Below are 16,004 nucleotides of genomic sequence, written 5' to 3'. Positions count from 1 at the left end.
ATAGATAGATAGATAGATAGATAGATAGATAGATAGATAGATATTTTAATATTTTTATTTAACTATGAAAATTAATATATTGCATCATATTATACTGCATAGATATTTGTGGGCTTATTTCTTTGCTGAAAGTTGTGCATGCATTCAAATAATTGGTTAATAAGACTTAATTATGTAAATTATGTTTGTGAGAAATGTACTTTTACAGGTTATTCCTCTTTAATCTTGATGAAAAGATTTTCTTTTAAAACCCCAAGCATGTTATCTAATTTTCTGGGGGGGCACTCGAATATCCAGTCAATTTGCACTAAATATCATGACATAAATCACACTTCAAGTGTTCTTTCTCTTAGAAACTAGAGTTGGCCCAGCGTTAAACACAGTGACGCGTCATTTCAGACCCCGTGAAGGTCAGCAAAGATGAACTATATTTCAAAATTAAACAATAGCCCACTAGTAGGTGATTTATGCTGAGTATATTTTTTTTTGGTGCCCTAAAAGATATAGAAGAATCCATAAAGAGATGAATAATTACTGTCATAAATCACTCCCTTATTTTTTTTAAACTCCAACCGAGAGGGTTCATCAGCTAACCAATGGGGTGGAGCAGATGTGTCCCACCAAACATAGGCACGTGGCTCACACCTGCTTAGAAAAACACTTCATGGGGGCCAAGGGGCCATAGGTGCCCCCCTCACATGGGATGGGGGTGGGGGGTGGCTTCATGTGCCTGTTTTTTGGAGGAGCTTAATAGATTTTACAACCACTAAATCTAATCAAAGTTTTTATGCATGAACTGCATCCATTATAACTCTTGATGGGCCGCCTACTGAGGGATCATTAAATGAGATCTTTGAGTTTTTATTGGGCCCATTTGAAATGTAAAAGCCTGCAGGAGAAATTCAGTCATTATTGTAATTATTAACAATAAGCAGTGTCATTACACATATAGAAATGCATAAAGGCACCTGTTGGGAGGCACAATGGCGTCTTTGGTTTGGTTTGACAGGGCTGAAAAACTCAGTTGGGGTTATACACTGACAATAAAAAAGACCAATCCCCCTCGGATGAGAATTCTGACCCATCTTTGTCATCGCAAAATTGCCCCTAGAAATGGTGGAAATAGCCCATCTATGTAGTGTGTCTTTGTAAAGAGACAAAAGGGGCGTTTTGTGGTTCTTCCACAACCACAGGGACATTTAATCACCTAACTCTTAAAAATAAAGAAGGGTTTTCTTGCAGCAAAGCCATAGAAGAACATTTTTTGGTTTCAAAAAGAACCTTCCAGGGAACAGTTTTCCACTTTTAGAAGGTTCTATGGATGTTGAAGGTCCTTAATGGATCCATCGATGCCATTGAAGAACCTTTATTTTTAGTTTGAATGAGTTTGAAAATCAACCAGAAACACTGACGTACATATAAATAGAACAGATTTATTTATAAAACATTTGGACAAAATATATTTGTTAAAATCATCTATGTACACTACTAAAAATGGACAAGTGCATTGAAAAAGTCCACCATGTATGGTTTCACAGGAAGAACTACATCTACAATACAATTTTGATAAATACAGATCGACAGATCAACTCTTCTCCAGTGTTAAAAACAACTTTGATCTAAACGGAACAGTTATTATTATCATTACAAACAATCTAACAGCGTTCATCATCACAAAGAGGCTGTTGTGCTCCACTTAAAAAAATATATCTTCATCTTTAACAATACAAACATTTATTGTACAAATTTCAACGTAGGTCCTTAAGCAGACCTGGTAGTTGGTTGTAGGTAATAATAATCAATATTCCCATTAAATTCTTAGGGAAGTTGGTCTCATCTAAACAGCATCAGTTGTGTCAACATATCATGCCCAGAATTGCACTTATGAAATGTATTCATCCAGTCAGACTTGTTTTGCAATTGTAAAGCTCATCAGCCCCACTGGGGCTCGAACCTACAACCTTTTCAAGCTTAACCACTAAGCCACAGCGTCCCAGACTGCTGCCTGCGAGTCAACAGCTGAATCTGTGAAGTTTACATGAGTCCAGGTTTGTTTGGAACACAGTAGCTGGTTTCTAGATCATCTCGGACCAGTAACAAACCAGCAATAAACCAGCAACCACTTCCATAATCTGGGTTTCCCAGCAGTCACGTGAAAGAGCGTTTGGGTGAGGATCGTAAGATCTCATCAGTAGCGATCAAACCAGGTTGTGAAGTCCAGCAGCTCTTGGTCTTCGGAGCTCAGGTGCTCGTAACTCCCTTCATCGGATGAATACGAGGAGTGTGGCGACTCGGGATCGGCCGAGTACGCGTTGGAGAGCGTCGGTGACGGAACGCCGCACTGGAACGCGGCAGAAATCGCGTCGTGCTCGTCCAACAGATGCTGCAACGCGCGGATGTACTCCACCGCGGAGCGGAGCGTCTCCACTTTGCTCATCTTCTTATTGGCCGCGCCGTTCGGTACGTGCTGGCGCAGCGTCTGGAATCCCATATTGACCTGTTTGACGCGGTTCCTCTCGCGCTCGTTGCGTCGCGCCACCGCGACGGGCTGCTGCTGCGGGATGCTGTATCCCAGCCCGTTAAACGCGAGCCTCCGCTTGCAGCGCAACAGCTCCGGCGAGCGCGAGCGCTGTCTCTTCAGCACCTTCGACTTGGTTTGCGCGCAGTCTTGCAGGATGACGGACGCGTCGCATGCACTTTGCGCAGCATCCATGGTTTTTGGCAAATCTTCTCGCACGACAAATCCAGTGTCAGTGTCACAAAACTAGCGACGCACGACTCTCGCGCCCTTTGGTGGTGTTGTGGTCCCTCGCTTCTGCTACAAACTTTGGCAGCTCTCGGCTTTTTCAACACGCGTCGGACACCCCACCCCCTCTGAAGACGCACGCTTCTCGCGCGGGACTCCGCCCGCCGGGTGACGCTCCGCGAGCCGGGCGCGTGGCTCCGCGAGCTCAATAAACAATCGGACGCTTTCACTGCGCCAGCACGCGCGGTGTGCTCATTTACATCCCAATATCCGCAGCCTCAAAGCCCATTGGTGGATTTAAACTGAATGAGAAACCACAAAATGTGCGAAATAAAAGGCGAATGGCTTTATAGATGCTTTTGAAAATAACAATGAGTCTTTAAAGGGGGTTCGGTTTAGATTTGTTCTCTTTTGGGCTAACAAAAATACCAACGTACAGAAATGTGATATAAGACATGTATTAAATGCATGTGATAAGCATGGACTGATTACTGCTAATACCGTGGCATCCAAAAGTCGGTAACACTTCATTTTAAGGTGTCCTTTTTACACCTTGCACTTACTATTATAAAAACAATAGCCGACATTATATGCATAATTACATGCAAGTAACCCTAAACCTAGTGCTAACCCTAAGTAGTTAATATTTAGCAGTAGCCTACTTAAATGTATAATTACACTGTAACCAAGACATCTTAAAATAAAGTGTAATCCAAAAGTCTAATGAATGCTGTTGCTGACTTTATTATATTAAAAATATGGAAGAAAATGCATGAATATGGCATCAGTAGTCAAACTGGACTAAACCTGATGATTGCAGCTGCACGAGCTAAGAGGAGCGAGAAAGCCTGATGAGTTCACTATTTTGCTTACAATTGATTAGTGAGTTAGCAATAAGCAACTTATTAATCGTGAGAATCGGTCGCTATAGGATACTAAAGTATTAGCCTACTAATATTTCTTATTAATTTTACATAATAAAAAAAAAATCTTATTATTATTTTAAAAATCAGCGCGGTCTGTGTTTCGCTTATTTAAAAGATAAAATAAAAGTCACGTGATGAAATCTTTGTTTGTGACTTACAAACGGCCATTTGCTCTAATCACAACTGAACGCTTCGGAAAGACGCAGCCAGCTGCCCTGCAATTAGTGTGTCACTATAAATAAAAAGCCACCTCTGAATATTTTATCTATTTATTTAGCCCAGGTCTCGCTATATTTTATATTTTTGTTAAATACAAACTCACTGAAAGTGAACAGAGTACATATTCAGTCAAAACAAATCAAGACAGTCTGTTGTTTAGTTTGACTGTCTAGCTGTATTTATTGCTTCATAATAGCTGGAGCAGTAGAACTATAAGAACAGGTGTATTGGCGGAATCCTGCTCCCTCTAGGGGTGAAGAGTGGCACTATACTTTCCAAAACATTTTTTAAAGTCTCTTTAGAAAGGCCTTTTGCTCCTGGTACTTCATCAACAAAGAAATCGCTAACACATTATCATAAGGATCGGCTTGTTAATGAATTAGATAAACTAACAATGGACAACACAATGTTTACAGAGTTTAATTTGATGTTTATTTATTCAGAGATGCAAACAGGAAAGAGGAAAAAAGACGAAAACTGCGCAGACCGGGGTATGCTCCATACGGAATTTATCTGAAAGATATGTGCATGCTCATTTATAGTTACTTTAATATATATATATATATATATATATATATATATATATATATATATATATATACAGGTCCTTCTCAAAAAATTAGCATATTATGATAAATTTCATTATTTTCCATAATGTAATGATAAAAATTAAACTTTCATATATTTTAGATTCATTGCACACCAACTGAAATATTTCAGGTCTTTTATTGTTTTAATACTGATGATTTTGGCATACAGCTCATGAAAACCCAAAACTCCTATCTCAAAAAATTAGCATATCATGAAAAGGTTCTCTAAACAAGCTATTAACCTAATCATCTGAATCAACTAATTAACTCTAAACACCTGCAAAAGATTCCTGAGGCTTTTAAAAACTCCCAGCCTGGTTCATTCCTCAAAACCGCAATCATGGGTAAGACTGCCGACCTGACTGCTGTCCAGAAGGCCATCATTGACACCCTCAAGCGAGAGGGTAAGACACAGAAAGAAATTTCTGAACGAATAGGCTGTTCCCAGAGTGCTGTATCAATGCACCTCAGTGGGAAGTCTATGGGAAGGAAAAAGTGTGGCAAAAAACGCTGCACAATGAGAAGAGGTGACCGGACCCTGAGGAAGATTGTGGAGAAGGACCGATTCCAGACCTTGGGGGACCTGCGGAAGCAGTGGACTGAGTCTGGAGTAGAAACATCCAGAGCCACCGTGCACAGGCGTGTGCAGGAAATGGGCTACAGGTGCCGCATTCCCCAGGTCAAGCCACTTTTGAACCAGAAACAGCGGCACTGGACTGTTGCTCAGTGGTCCAAAGTACTTTTTTCGGATGAAAGCAAATTTTGCATGTCATTCGGAAATCAAGGTGCCAGAGTCTGTAGTAAGACTGGGGAGAAGGAAATGCCAAAATGCCTGAAGTCCAGTGTCAAGTACCCACAGTCAGTGATGGTCTGGGGTGCCATGTCAGCTGCTGGTGTTGGTCCACTGTGTTTTATCAAGGGCAGGGTCAATGCAGCTAGCTATCAGGAGATTTTGGAGCACTTCATGCTTCCATCTGCTGAAAAGCTTTATGGAGATGAAGATTTCATTTTTCAGCACGACCTGGCACCTGCTCACAGTGCCAAAACCACTGGTAAATGGTTTACTGACCACGGTATTACTGTGCTCAATTGGCCTGCCAACTCTCCTGACCGGAACCCCATAGAGAATCTGTGGGATATTGTGAAGAGAAAGTTGAGAGATGCAAGACCCAACACTCTGGATGAGCTTAAGGCCCATAACACCTCAGCAGTGCCACAGGCTGATTGCCTCCATGCCACGCCGCATTGAAGCAGTCATTTCTGCAAAAGGATTCCCGACCAAGTATTGAGTGCATAACTGAACATAATTATTTGAAGGTTGACTTTTTTTTGTATTAAAAACACTTTTCTTTTATTGGTCGGATGAAATATGCTAATTTTTTTAGATAGGAGTTTTGGGTTTTCACGAGCTGTATGCCAAAATCATCAGTATTAAAACAATAAAAGACCTGAAATATTTCAGTTGGTGTGCAATGAATCTAAAATATATGAAAGTTTAATTTTTATCATTACATTATGGAAAATAATGAACTTTATCACAATATGCTAATTTTTTGAGAAGGACCTGTAATCTAAGCAAAATAGAAAAAAAATCAATTTTGAATGTATTTGGTCAAAATCCTATGTTATAAAAGATGAAATGCTTTTTTAAGTTTACTACATGGTTACTTGATATATAAGTGCTTGAAGCGTTAAAGCTGTTATTGTGTAGAGTGGTTTAATCTCCAGTAGAGGGCAGCAACCACTGATCATTACTAACTCTTCAATGATTCAACAAAAACAGCTGCATCTCAATAAACTAGAATGTTGCGGAAAAGTTAACATTAATTTCAGTAATTCAACTAAAATTGTGAAACTTGTCTATTAAATGAACTCAATGCACACAGACTGAAGTGGTTTAAGTCTTTGGGTCTTTTAATTGTGATGATTTTGGATCACATTTAACAAAAAACCCACCAATTCAATATCTCAACCAATTAGAATACTTCATAAAACCAAAAAGAAAAAAAACATTTTTTGTGTATTGTTGGCCTTCTGTCAATGTACTCAATATTTGGTAGAGACTCCTTTTGCTTTAATTACTGCCTCAATTCAGCGTGGCATGGAGGTGATCAGTTTGTGGCACTGCTGAGGTGGTATGGAAGCCCAGGTTTCTTTGACAGTTGCCTTCGGCTCATCTGCATTTTTTGGTCTCTTGATTCTCCTTTTCCTCTTGACAATATGCCAAAGATTATCTGGTGAGTTTACTGGCCAGTCAAGCACACCAAAACCATGGTCATTTAACCAACTTTTGGTGCTTTTGGCAATGTGGGCAGGTGCCAAATCCTGCTGTAAAATGAAATCGTCATCTTCAAAAAGCTGGTCAGCAGAAGGAAGCATGAAGTGCTCCAAAATTTCTTGGTAAACGGGGGCAGTGACTTTGGTTTTCAAAAAACACAATGGACCAACACCAGCAGATGACATTGCACCCCAAATCATCACAGACTGTGGAAACTTAACACTGGCCTTCAAGCAACTTGGGCTACGAGTCCTCCAGACTTTAGGACCTTGGTTTCCAGATGAAATACAAAACTTTCTCTCATCTCAAAAGAGGACTATAGACCACTGTTCTTCTTCTCTTAAGCCCAGGTAAGATGCCTCTGACGTTGTCTGTGGTTCAGCAAATTCCTTGACACGTCTTTGTGAGGTGGCTCTTAATGCCCTGACCCCAGCCTCATTCCATTCCTTCTGAAGTTCACTTAAATTCTTGAATCAATTTTGCTTGACAATCCTCATAAGGCTGTTGTTCTCTCAGCTTGTTGTGCATCTTTTTCTTCCAAACTTTTTCCTTCCACTCAACTTTCTGTTAACATGCTTGGATACAGCACTCTGTGAACAGCCAGCTTCCTTGGCAATTAATATTTGTGGCTCCTTGTGAAGGGAGTCAATGATTGTCTTCTGGACAACTGTCAGATCAGCAGTCTTGCCCATGATTGTGTAGCCTAGTGAACCAGACTGAGAGACCATTTTGAAGGCTCAGGAAACTTCTGCAGGTGTTTTGAGTTGATTAGCTGATTGGCATGTCACCATATTCTAATTTGTTGAGATAGTGAATTGGTGGGTTTTTGTTAAATGTGAGCCAAAATTATCACAATTAAAAGAACCAAAGACTTAAACTCAGTCTGTGTGCATTGAGTTTATTTAATACACGAGTTTCACAATTTGAGCTGAATTACTGAAATAAATGAACTTTTCCACAACATTCTAATTTACTGAGATGCACCTCTAACTACAGCCCACATTCGTTTTATGCAGCGCTGACATCATACGACACATTTTAATCCGTTAAAATGGTAATTCACAGGACTAGTAGTGTAGTTTTGGGATAGTTTGGCTGTAGTTTTGTCCAGATGTCATTCCAGTAATGGTGTGCTGAATAGGCCTACTGTGGGTTTTTATTTCCATGCAGCCACAGGTGTCTTAAACTTTCTCAGTTTTTCATGAAATCGTAAAAAAGGGAAATGAAAACACACATTATTGCTCGATTTTAGGCAAGGGCCCGTGTCAGCGGAATCGAGTCAAGAGACTTTGGTATTGGGGAACAACCTCACGGCGGAGGAAGGCTCTTCCGAGGAGTTTGCAGAGAGAAGTGCTCCAGTTACCCTCAGATTCACTTCCTTTTTCCACCCCTAATAACAGACACATGCTCCTCGAGCTTCAGGGGAAAAGTGCAGTGAACGTGTAATATTTATAACAGCACTGTCACCGTTCCCTCAGGTTCCTCTCTTACAGCTGTCGTGAGAAATAAAGGACAGATTGAGGGCAGAAACTCAAACACCTGTTCAAAAAAAACTGATATCACTGAAACTGCGGTCTCATAACCACAATGTGTCATGATTCCAATTTAATCATAGTGTTGCTATAAAATAAAGCTGAAATTTGTATTTAGATGTATACTGAATGAGTATAGACTTGATTACACTTTAACTTATTTTTTACTAAGCATTTACAATCACTAACATATAGCGCCTGTCTCTGTGTAACAGCATAGCCCCCCCCCCCCCCCCCCCAAAAAAATAAAATAAAAATATAATGTATTCATTATCATGACATGCATCCAAATCTTTATGACCTTCAGTAGAATGCAAAAACAATTGTTGTCTTTTTCTTAATACAGTTAAAGCCAGTGGGGTCCAAATGGAGTGTTTTGAGCCACGTTGGTTTTGTGGTGAAATAGGCCCCAAACAGAGTGAACATAACGATTTAATTGAAATTAAGCCAACTATTATTTTTAACAGTACAGTCTAAATTGAGTAGGTTTAATTGCCTACTTGGAAGAAGAAGAAGAAGAAAACTAAGCAGAGTAAAACTAACATGAGTCAAGGCTTAAAGCATATTAGTGTGCATGCCTTGAGGTAAATCACTGTGGTTCAACGGATTTACAGCTCATGATTACACATAAGTCATAACTTAAGTCATAACTAAAGTAATTCCATTCTATTAGTAGTGTTAAGGTGCGGTCATTTTAGCGAAACTTACCGTGCAAAAACACTTCCACTGTCAACTGTAAACATTGTGATGAAGCACATTTCACACTTTTAAAAAAAAGCAGATTTCTGTTGTTTACTGCGATGAATACGCGAAATCTGCGTGGGAAAGGTTTTCGCGCCCTTTTCTCTCTGAATGACTGGATTTCGTCAAACAACTGTAAATGTGAACGCACCTTTATAGTAGTACCCTGATTATACAACACATGCTGTAGGCTATGTAGTTCAAGGGCTTTCCTCTTTACCTTTATGGTACAATGTGCACAACAGCTGACGTATGCCCTAAACCTTTTGATAAGATATTACGATCACAATAAACTTCCCAGCTGACACACGATGCAAGAGTCATGTAGGCTAATTGTGTTAGCTGGGATGGACCTGTAACAAAAAAATTGTTTTGAATGTTAAATGGCTATATAAACACGGTCTTAACTGTCTATGATTTAATTTTTTTAACTTTCTTCTTCTTCTTTTTTTTACTTTCACATTTGCAGAACTCTTATTAGGCTATTAATGCTGTGGAGTGTTTTTTAAATTGGGTAAATTTTCACAGCAATAGCCTATTATGAAATAGTATGATTTAAATAGTATATTTTACAATGTGATTTATTCCTGCGATGTAAAGCTGAATTGTCAGCATCATTACTCCAGTGTCACGCTATCCTTCAAAAATCATTCTGATTTGCGCAATAAATGTATTTTAAGGACAGTAGACTATTATTTTAAAAGATTTTGCATCACCAGACTTTACCTTAAACCGGATGCGATGATGCAAGAAGACGAATTAATGGAATATGTCACTTTTATTTTCGTATACTCGCTTACTCTCGGAATTCACTGAACATGATGAAACACGCCTCCTACTGTGTGACGCATCTGTGACGCCTCAGTGTGTATAAAACACAAGAGAAACACCAAACCGCTGGAAACTACCAAGCAGTGGAACAGCTTCAGGACCTGAAATCATGGCAGCGATGCAGGGGTAAGATGATTACATTATTGTCATTATTATAAAATATAGGCTGTGTCTAAAAACCAAGACGCGTTTTCACAAGACGCTGGGCGAGGCGCAAGAAGTAGAGTTTGAACCTGACGCGCCGCAATAAAAACGCGTCGTGCAGGGTCACTAAAAAACAAACAAAGCATAAACGTCCGTTTGCTGCATGTGTACATAGTTAATTAATAATACAGAGTTAATTTGGAAGTCCTGCTTATAATGCACTACTATGCATATAGCTCACTAGGTTTTTAGATTCAATTGTGGTGCTACATATGAGGCAATTTAATATATAGGCCTATATATATATATATATATTTTAAAAAAACTTGTATATCTTAAAAAACGTCATGAATGTAAAATGTATAGGATGGGAAAGTCGTGGCCTAATGGTTAGAGAGTCGGACTCCCAATCGAAAGGTTGTGAGTTCGAGTCCCGGGCTGGCAGGAATTGAGGTTGGGGGGACTGCATGTACAGTTCTCTCTCCACCTTCAATACCACGACTTAGGTGCCCTTGAGCAAGGCATCGAACCCCCAACTGCTCCCCGGGTGCCGCAGCATAAATGGCTGCCCACTGCTCCGGGTGTGTGCTCACAGTGTGTGTGTGTGTTCACTGCTCTGTGTGTGTGCACTTCGGATGGGTTAAATGCAGAGCACAAATTCTGAGTATGGGTCACCATACTTGGCTGAATGTCACTTCACTTTCTCTTTCACTTTCTCACTTTCTTTTTCTAGTGCATAATAACAGCATATGATGACGTCATTAAGTTGCTTTCTGTCTAAGCTATGGCTCTATTTGAAACCCATTGTTTTGTTTTTTTCTCAAGAAGTGCAATTGTCAAACCTCAGTTTGGCCCATGGCTCATAGCGCAGGTGGAAAGTGGGAAATATGAGGGATTGTGCATGATAGGCAATGACATATTTCGGATCCCCTGGAAACACAACTCACGAAGAGACCTTGGGGACGACGATGTTAAAATATTTAAGGTAACTTGCGTCATAATCACCTTTGGCATGGTTTCACTTCTGTATCAATGATTCATGCCGGTAAAGCTGGAAGAGATCTCCAAAGAGGGCGGGATTCCCAAAAGGAGTGCCTATTGAGTAGAACCCCGCCCCTTTTGACCTTAATGTTTGATGTTGCATGCCATTCACACCTGATGCATCAATGCATTTTAATTATACTGACTTAAAATATTCATGGGCTTTGTTGCAATTTTGGTGTTTTTACAGGCATGGGCTGTGGTCAGTGGGAAGATCAAAGAGCACCCTAACGACAAAGCGAAATGGAAGACAAATTTCCGCTGTGCGCTTTCTAGTCTAAAAAAATTTGAGATCTTAGAGGATCACTCCAAAGATCCGGTCGACCAACACAAGGTCTATCGCATCATCCGTCCTCAAAGTGAGTTAAACTGCTCAATCTGCACTTGTCATGGGAAAATGAGTTGATTAGAAACCCAAATCTAATCTTGTTCTTCAGATCACCAAGAGATTCAGAGTGTAGAGCCAGATCAACTTCCATTCATTCATCATCTCTACAGTGTGTCTGATGAAATTGAGGTAAGGCCAAGATTTATGATTGGCTGTTGACATGATCATATGTATATAATGAATTATAATTTTTGTAAAATATGGAAATATTTTTAAATGTTGTTATAATATTAAAATAATACAAAAATGTTTTTTTTTTTAAATATAATAAATCTATATATTATGTCTAATGCAGCAAGAATTGCTCAGCCAGGTGGAGACAATGGATCTAAATCATCAACACGCAGGTAAAATTACTATGATGGCTATATTAAGGGTTAGCGTTTCAAACAAACCATGGTTTTGCAACTAACATCTTAAGGTGTGGTCACATTTATTGTAGCCCTGTGAATTTTCGTAGGTTAAATCCAGTCGTTTCACTAAGAATCTGCACTATCCTACGCATCGTCAGCTAAAAACATAAATAATATTTCAATAATATAATACATTTGTGACGATATTTGTATAGTTGTGGTGTCACCTTAACTATTCTTTTACATTTAAAATTGTAAAAAGATTTTTTTTATTGATTTATAAGACTATAACTTTATTATATCTTTATCATTATAGTATTAATACTTAAAAAAATTTGGGTGGGGAAATCCAGTCATTTTGGAATCCGTACAATCAATTAAAGTAGAAATCCACACAATTGAGAATTTCGGATTTAAAAAAAAATAAAAAACAGAACTTAAATATGTATTATTATAGTAACACCATTTAAAATATTTGCATCACTCAATCCCCACAATCAAAAATTTTACGCAAAGGTGAAAGAATTCCTAAGCTTCATCAGCTGAAAAAAAAACTTGTTCTGAAAAATATTCCAATAATATCGGTTCTCTGTGACGGACGGTATTTTTATGGTTGTGGTGTCACCTACTATTCTTTTACATTAAGAATAACTTTTAAAACCATTTCGTTATCGTAATATTACATTTTTTCATGGTTGAAATCCAGTGATTTCGCTATGAATCCACACACATCTGGAATTTTCAAAAAAATGTCTAGCGTCATTAGCTGAAAAAAAAACATTAAGTTATTGCAATAATACCGTTTCTCAGTGACAATATTGTTATAGTTGTGGTGTCACCTCTACTATTGTTTAAAATTTAGAATACATTTTAAAATGATATCACTTTTTTGTAATAGTGCTAATATTTTTTACACAATTGCAGGGCAAACCCTTTTTTCTCATTAAGAATCTGTGCGGTCACTTGTGTTGAAGTTCACGTGGATTCGTTGACCAACAAAAAGCTGCTTGCTTTAAAAGTGTATTTTTTTGTGAATGGTGCTTCATGCATTGACAACAAACCTTTTTTGCTTTTTTTTTTTTTAAGTGACCACACCTTTCAAATCATCAAAGGAACCAAAGTACCCATATGGCAGTACTCTAAAAACCAACCAGAAAACTTTAGCAACACCATAACACTCTGCACATGCAAACACCACTCAAATTACACAACATTATATTAACAAGTTTTGTTTGACAGCAGAAAGAGAGATAGATGGATTGGCTCATGTTTTGGCATATTCGGAATATACCAAAATACAACATCATTTCTATTTTTAGAAACCCAACCATGGGAAACCACTTCCCAACAAATCATTCCGACCACCTCAAGCAACTACTTTGAGACTCCCTACTCAGATGTTCAGCCCTTTCAGAATAACACCCCTCTCCCAGACCCACAACTCTACACTACAGGTAACTTGTTAGTTGTTTTTTCAGTCATAACTTATGGAAGCGAAATAGCGCAGACACAATGAAGCTTTCCAGAGTGCGTAGCGCATGCTATCAAATTGCTTCCAGTACTTTAAAAGGCTACACATTTGACTGTCAGTGTTTATATTGTTCATCAGCTGGAAAAGCTGTGAAAAGTGATTCCAACGGTATTGTTCCTCTGTGCTGTTACCTTTTATAGTTGTAACGTGGACTGTGCCTATCTTTTAAACTTTGAATGATTTCTAAAACTATGGCCTATAATGTTACTTCTAGTGCAGCAAAGTAACCTTACAGCTCTCTGGGACCTGGAGATCTCGATCAACTACAGAAGAACAGAAGTTTTTAAAACTCGCCTGTCTTCGCCACTCATTAATTTTCACTACCAGTGCAACCCATCTGAGCTGAGAGGAGAGCCAATCTGCTTCCCATCCACTGAGGGTCTGATCGATCAAAGACAGATCCAGTTAACTAACCGCATCCTGGACAGCATTCAGAGAGGCCTGCAGCTGGAGGTAAACCAATGTGGCATCTTCGGCTTCCGTCAGGACCAGTGTAATGTCTTTGTCAGCACAAGTGACCCGTCTGAGATCCAGAACCCAGAGCCCAGAAAACTGCATCAGAACACCAGAGAGCTTCTACTCAGCTTTGATCAGTACTTAAGAGGTATGAATGATGAGAAAAGTATCATTTTCAACAAGTGACATCATTAGGCACTTCTCAACAACCATGCAAAGCCAGTAAAAAACAACATTGTTTTCTTCAAATTTTCATAAATTGCAGCATCTTTCAACCCTGTTACCATAGTAAATTAATTTATGGAAAATACATAAATCACTAATTAAAAAAGCATTTGGTCCCAAACTAGCGTACACCTTCTGAGTGGCAGATTTATTCATGGGAAAGCACTGTAAGCTACCCTGTTACTCAATTTGGCATTATTTTGAAATTAATTTTATATTATAAAATATAGAATGTATGATACAGTCATTTAGAATAACTGTTAAACAATGCCTTTCACTGTCAATTTGTCAAGAAAAAAGCATTTTCAACCCTGTTACCATGATTGTTCCCCATTACAAAAACAGAATATTTGTTAAAATTGTGATATTTAGGAGGTGATATCATTGGGCCCTTTCTACAGCATAGAAAGAAGACAAGTAAACAAATGTCATTCTGTTCTACCCCCAAACCTTTTCAGATTGCAGAATTGACTAATTAGCCTTCCACACTGTTATCCTAGATATTTTGAGGAAAAATACATATTTTTCTTTAATATATGGATGTTTATAACGTTTATCACGAACCACAAAACCAGACTTTGGTCCCAAAGTAGCTAAAATCTAATGAGTGGAAAAATTAATTTATGTGGGAAAAAAACTTGTATGCAACCCTGTTAGTTTACAATTATTAAACATATTCCTTATATAAAATAAATGTATAATATATAAATGTAAATTTATTGTCACTCCTTTCACTGATAAATTAAAAGAAAAAAAAACTTACATTTTCAACCCTGTTACCATGATTGTTCCACCCTAGCATGGCTGGAAGACAAGTTAAAAATACACACACACACACATTTATCCCATTTCAATTTTTCACTCTTCTCACAAATTGCAGTATTGAGTGCTTAGCCTTCAACCCTGTTACCATAGTTGTTTTGTGGGGGTGAGAATTAATTTATTTCCATGAATTTAATTAGTTTACAGAAAGTGACAGAATTGTTTACCAAATGTTTAACAAGCTTCAAAAGCTTCATGCTTTTAAAGCCTTGTGGACACTTTACTGATTGAGTTCTACTGTAAGTGCAAATGTTTTTCCTTTTTTTTTATAAACTTTTCTGTTGTAATGGAAGGCATGTTATAAATGCTATCCTAACATTCAGTTAAAAATAACCCAGAACAACCCAAGCTGTAATGTAATTCATGTTTCATATAATTCTGATTCAGATATATATTTTTTTCAGATCTGATAGATTTTAGAGAGAACAGACGGGGATCTCCGGATTACACCATCTACCTGTGCTTCGGAGAGAAGCTTCCAGATGGAAGACCCCTGGAGAAGAAACTTATTACTGTCAAAGTAAATATCAAAAACAAAACCAGAAACACATTTTGAGTTGTTGTTGTGTTTGTGCTTCAGTGTTGTAACATATCTTTTCCATCTCCACAGGTTGTACCTCTGATCTGCCGTGTATTTCATGAGAAAGCTCAAATGGATGGAGCATCCTCACTTCACAGTGAAAACATTAGCTTGCAGATCTCCCACAACAGCCTTTATGACCTTATAAATTCTTTGGGTTTTCCTTCAGTAGCCTAATGCAGCTTTTTTCAACATGAAATCAGCCAGCTTACATTCCTTATCACACACACACACACACACACATATATATATAGAGAGAGAGAGAGAGAGAGAGAGAGAGTTAAATTTTGTTACTGTTATACTTAAGCACAATGCAAACTGAGAGAATTGTCCCGAGGTGATTTCCGTGGGGCATTCAAAAGTCTTGTAATTGCTCTGAATTCATTGCTGGTCACTCTAGTTTAATAGCGATCTCACTGAAACTGTATTGTTCAAATGACCTGAAACATTGTCTTTTTATTTTCTAATGAGAGCTAGAGCCTCATTTTAATACCCTGTCTTCTAGTGAAGAATCTTTCACCTTTCGCCCAAAGGGCTGCACTTGTATCGCTTCTTGTCTATCGCTTTCTGAATGTGATATCTGGTATCATTAATTGTACTA

General features: G+C 38.4%; 2 protein-coding genes across 3 annotated transcripts; one reads left to right on the top strand and one right to left on the bottom strand.

Annotated features, from left to right (window-relative positions):
• Positions 1–1,413: 1,413 nt before the first annotated feature.
• On the bottom strand, positions 1,414–3,020 carry LOC132124878 (achaete-scute homolog 1b-like). Its single transcript, XM_059536023.1, has one exon. It carries the CDS (start codon positions 2,711–2,713, stop codon positions 2,189–2,191), a length of 525 nt encoding a protein of 174 aa, XP_059392006.1. The 5' UTR covers positions 2,714–3,020; the 3' UTR covers positions 1,414–2,188.
• A 6,840-nt stretch (positions 3,021–9,860) lies between these two features.
• On the top strand, positions 9,861–15,645 carry LOC132125058 (interferon regulatory factor 3-like). 2 transcript variants are annotated; one of them, XM_059536266.1, is made up of 9 exons: positions 9,861–9,989; positions 10,833–10,992; positions 11,239–11,407; positions 11,486–11,565; positions 11,732–11,783; positions 13,109–13,243; positions 13,535–13,924; positions 15,228–15,343; positions 15,434–15,645. In XM_059536266.1, exons 1-9 carry the CDS (start codon positions 9,973–9,975, stop codon positions 15,578–15,580), a joined length of 1,266 nt encoding a protein of 421 aa, XP_059392249.1. In that variant the 5' UTR covers positions 9,861–9,972; the 3' UTR covers positions 15,581–15,645. The 2 variants fall into 2 exon arrangements, with proteins under 2 accessions (XP_059392249.1, XP_059392250.1); XM_059536267.1 differs by having other exon boundaries at positions 9,905–9,989; positions 10,836–10,992.
• The last annotated feature ends 359 nt before the right edge of the window (positions 15,646–16,004 follow it).

This window comes from Carassius carassius, chromosome 43 (genome assembly GCF_963082965.1).
Source record: "Carassius carassius chromosome 43, fCarCar2.1, whole genome shotgun sequence".
Classification (NCBI taxonomy): domain Eukaryota; kingdom Metazoa; phylum Chordata; class Actinopteri; order Cypriniformes; family Cyprinidae; genus Carassius; species Carassius carassius.
The sequence above is the reverse complement of the archived record's forward strand: the minus strand, read 5'-3'. Positions and strand labels throughout refer to the sequence as shown.

Bases quoted from the DNA above. Each gene is read 5' to 3' on its own strand.
- LOC132124878 (XM_059536023.1), bottom strand. From the start codon at position 2,713: ATGGATGCTGCGCAAAGTGCATGCGACGCGTCCGTCATCCTGCAAGAC.
- LOC132125058 (XM_059536266.1), top strand. The intron at 10,993-11,238 runs GTAACTTGCGTC...GTGTTTTTACAG, and splicing joins ACGATGTTAAAATATTTAAG to GCATGGGCTGTGGTCAGTGG. The intron at 13,925-15,227 runs GTATGAATGATG...TATTTTTTTCAG, and splicing joins CTTTGATCAGTACTTAAGAG to ATCTGATAGATTTTAGAGAG.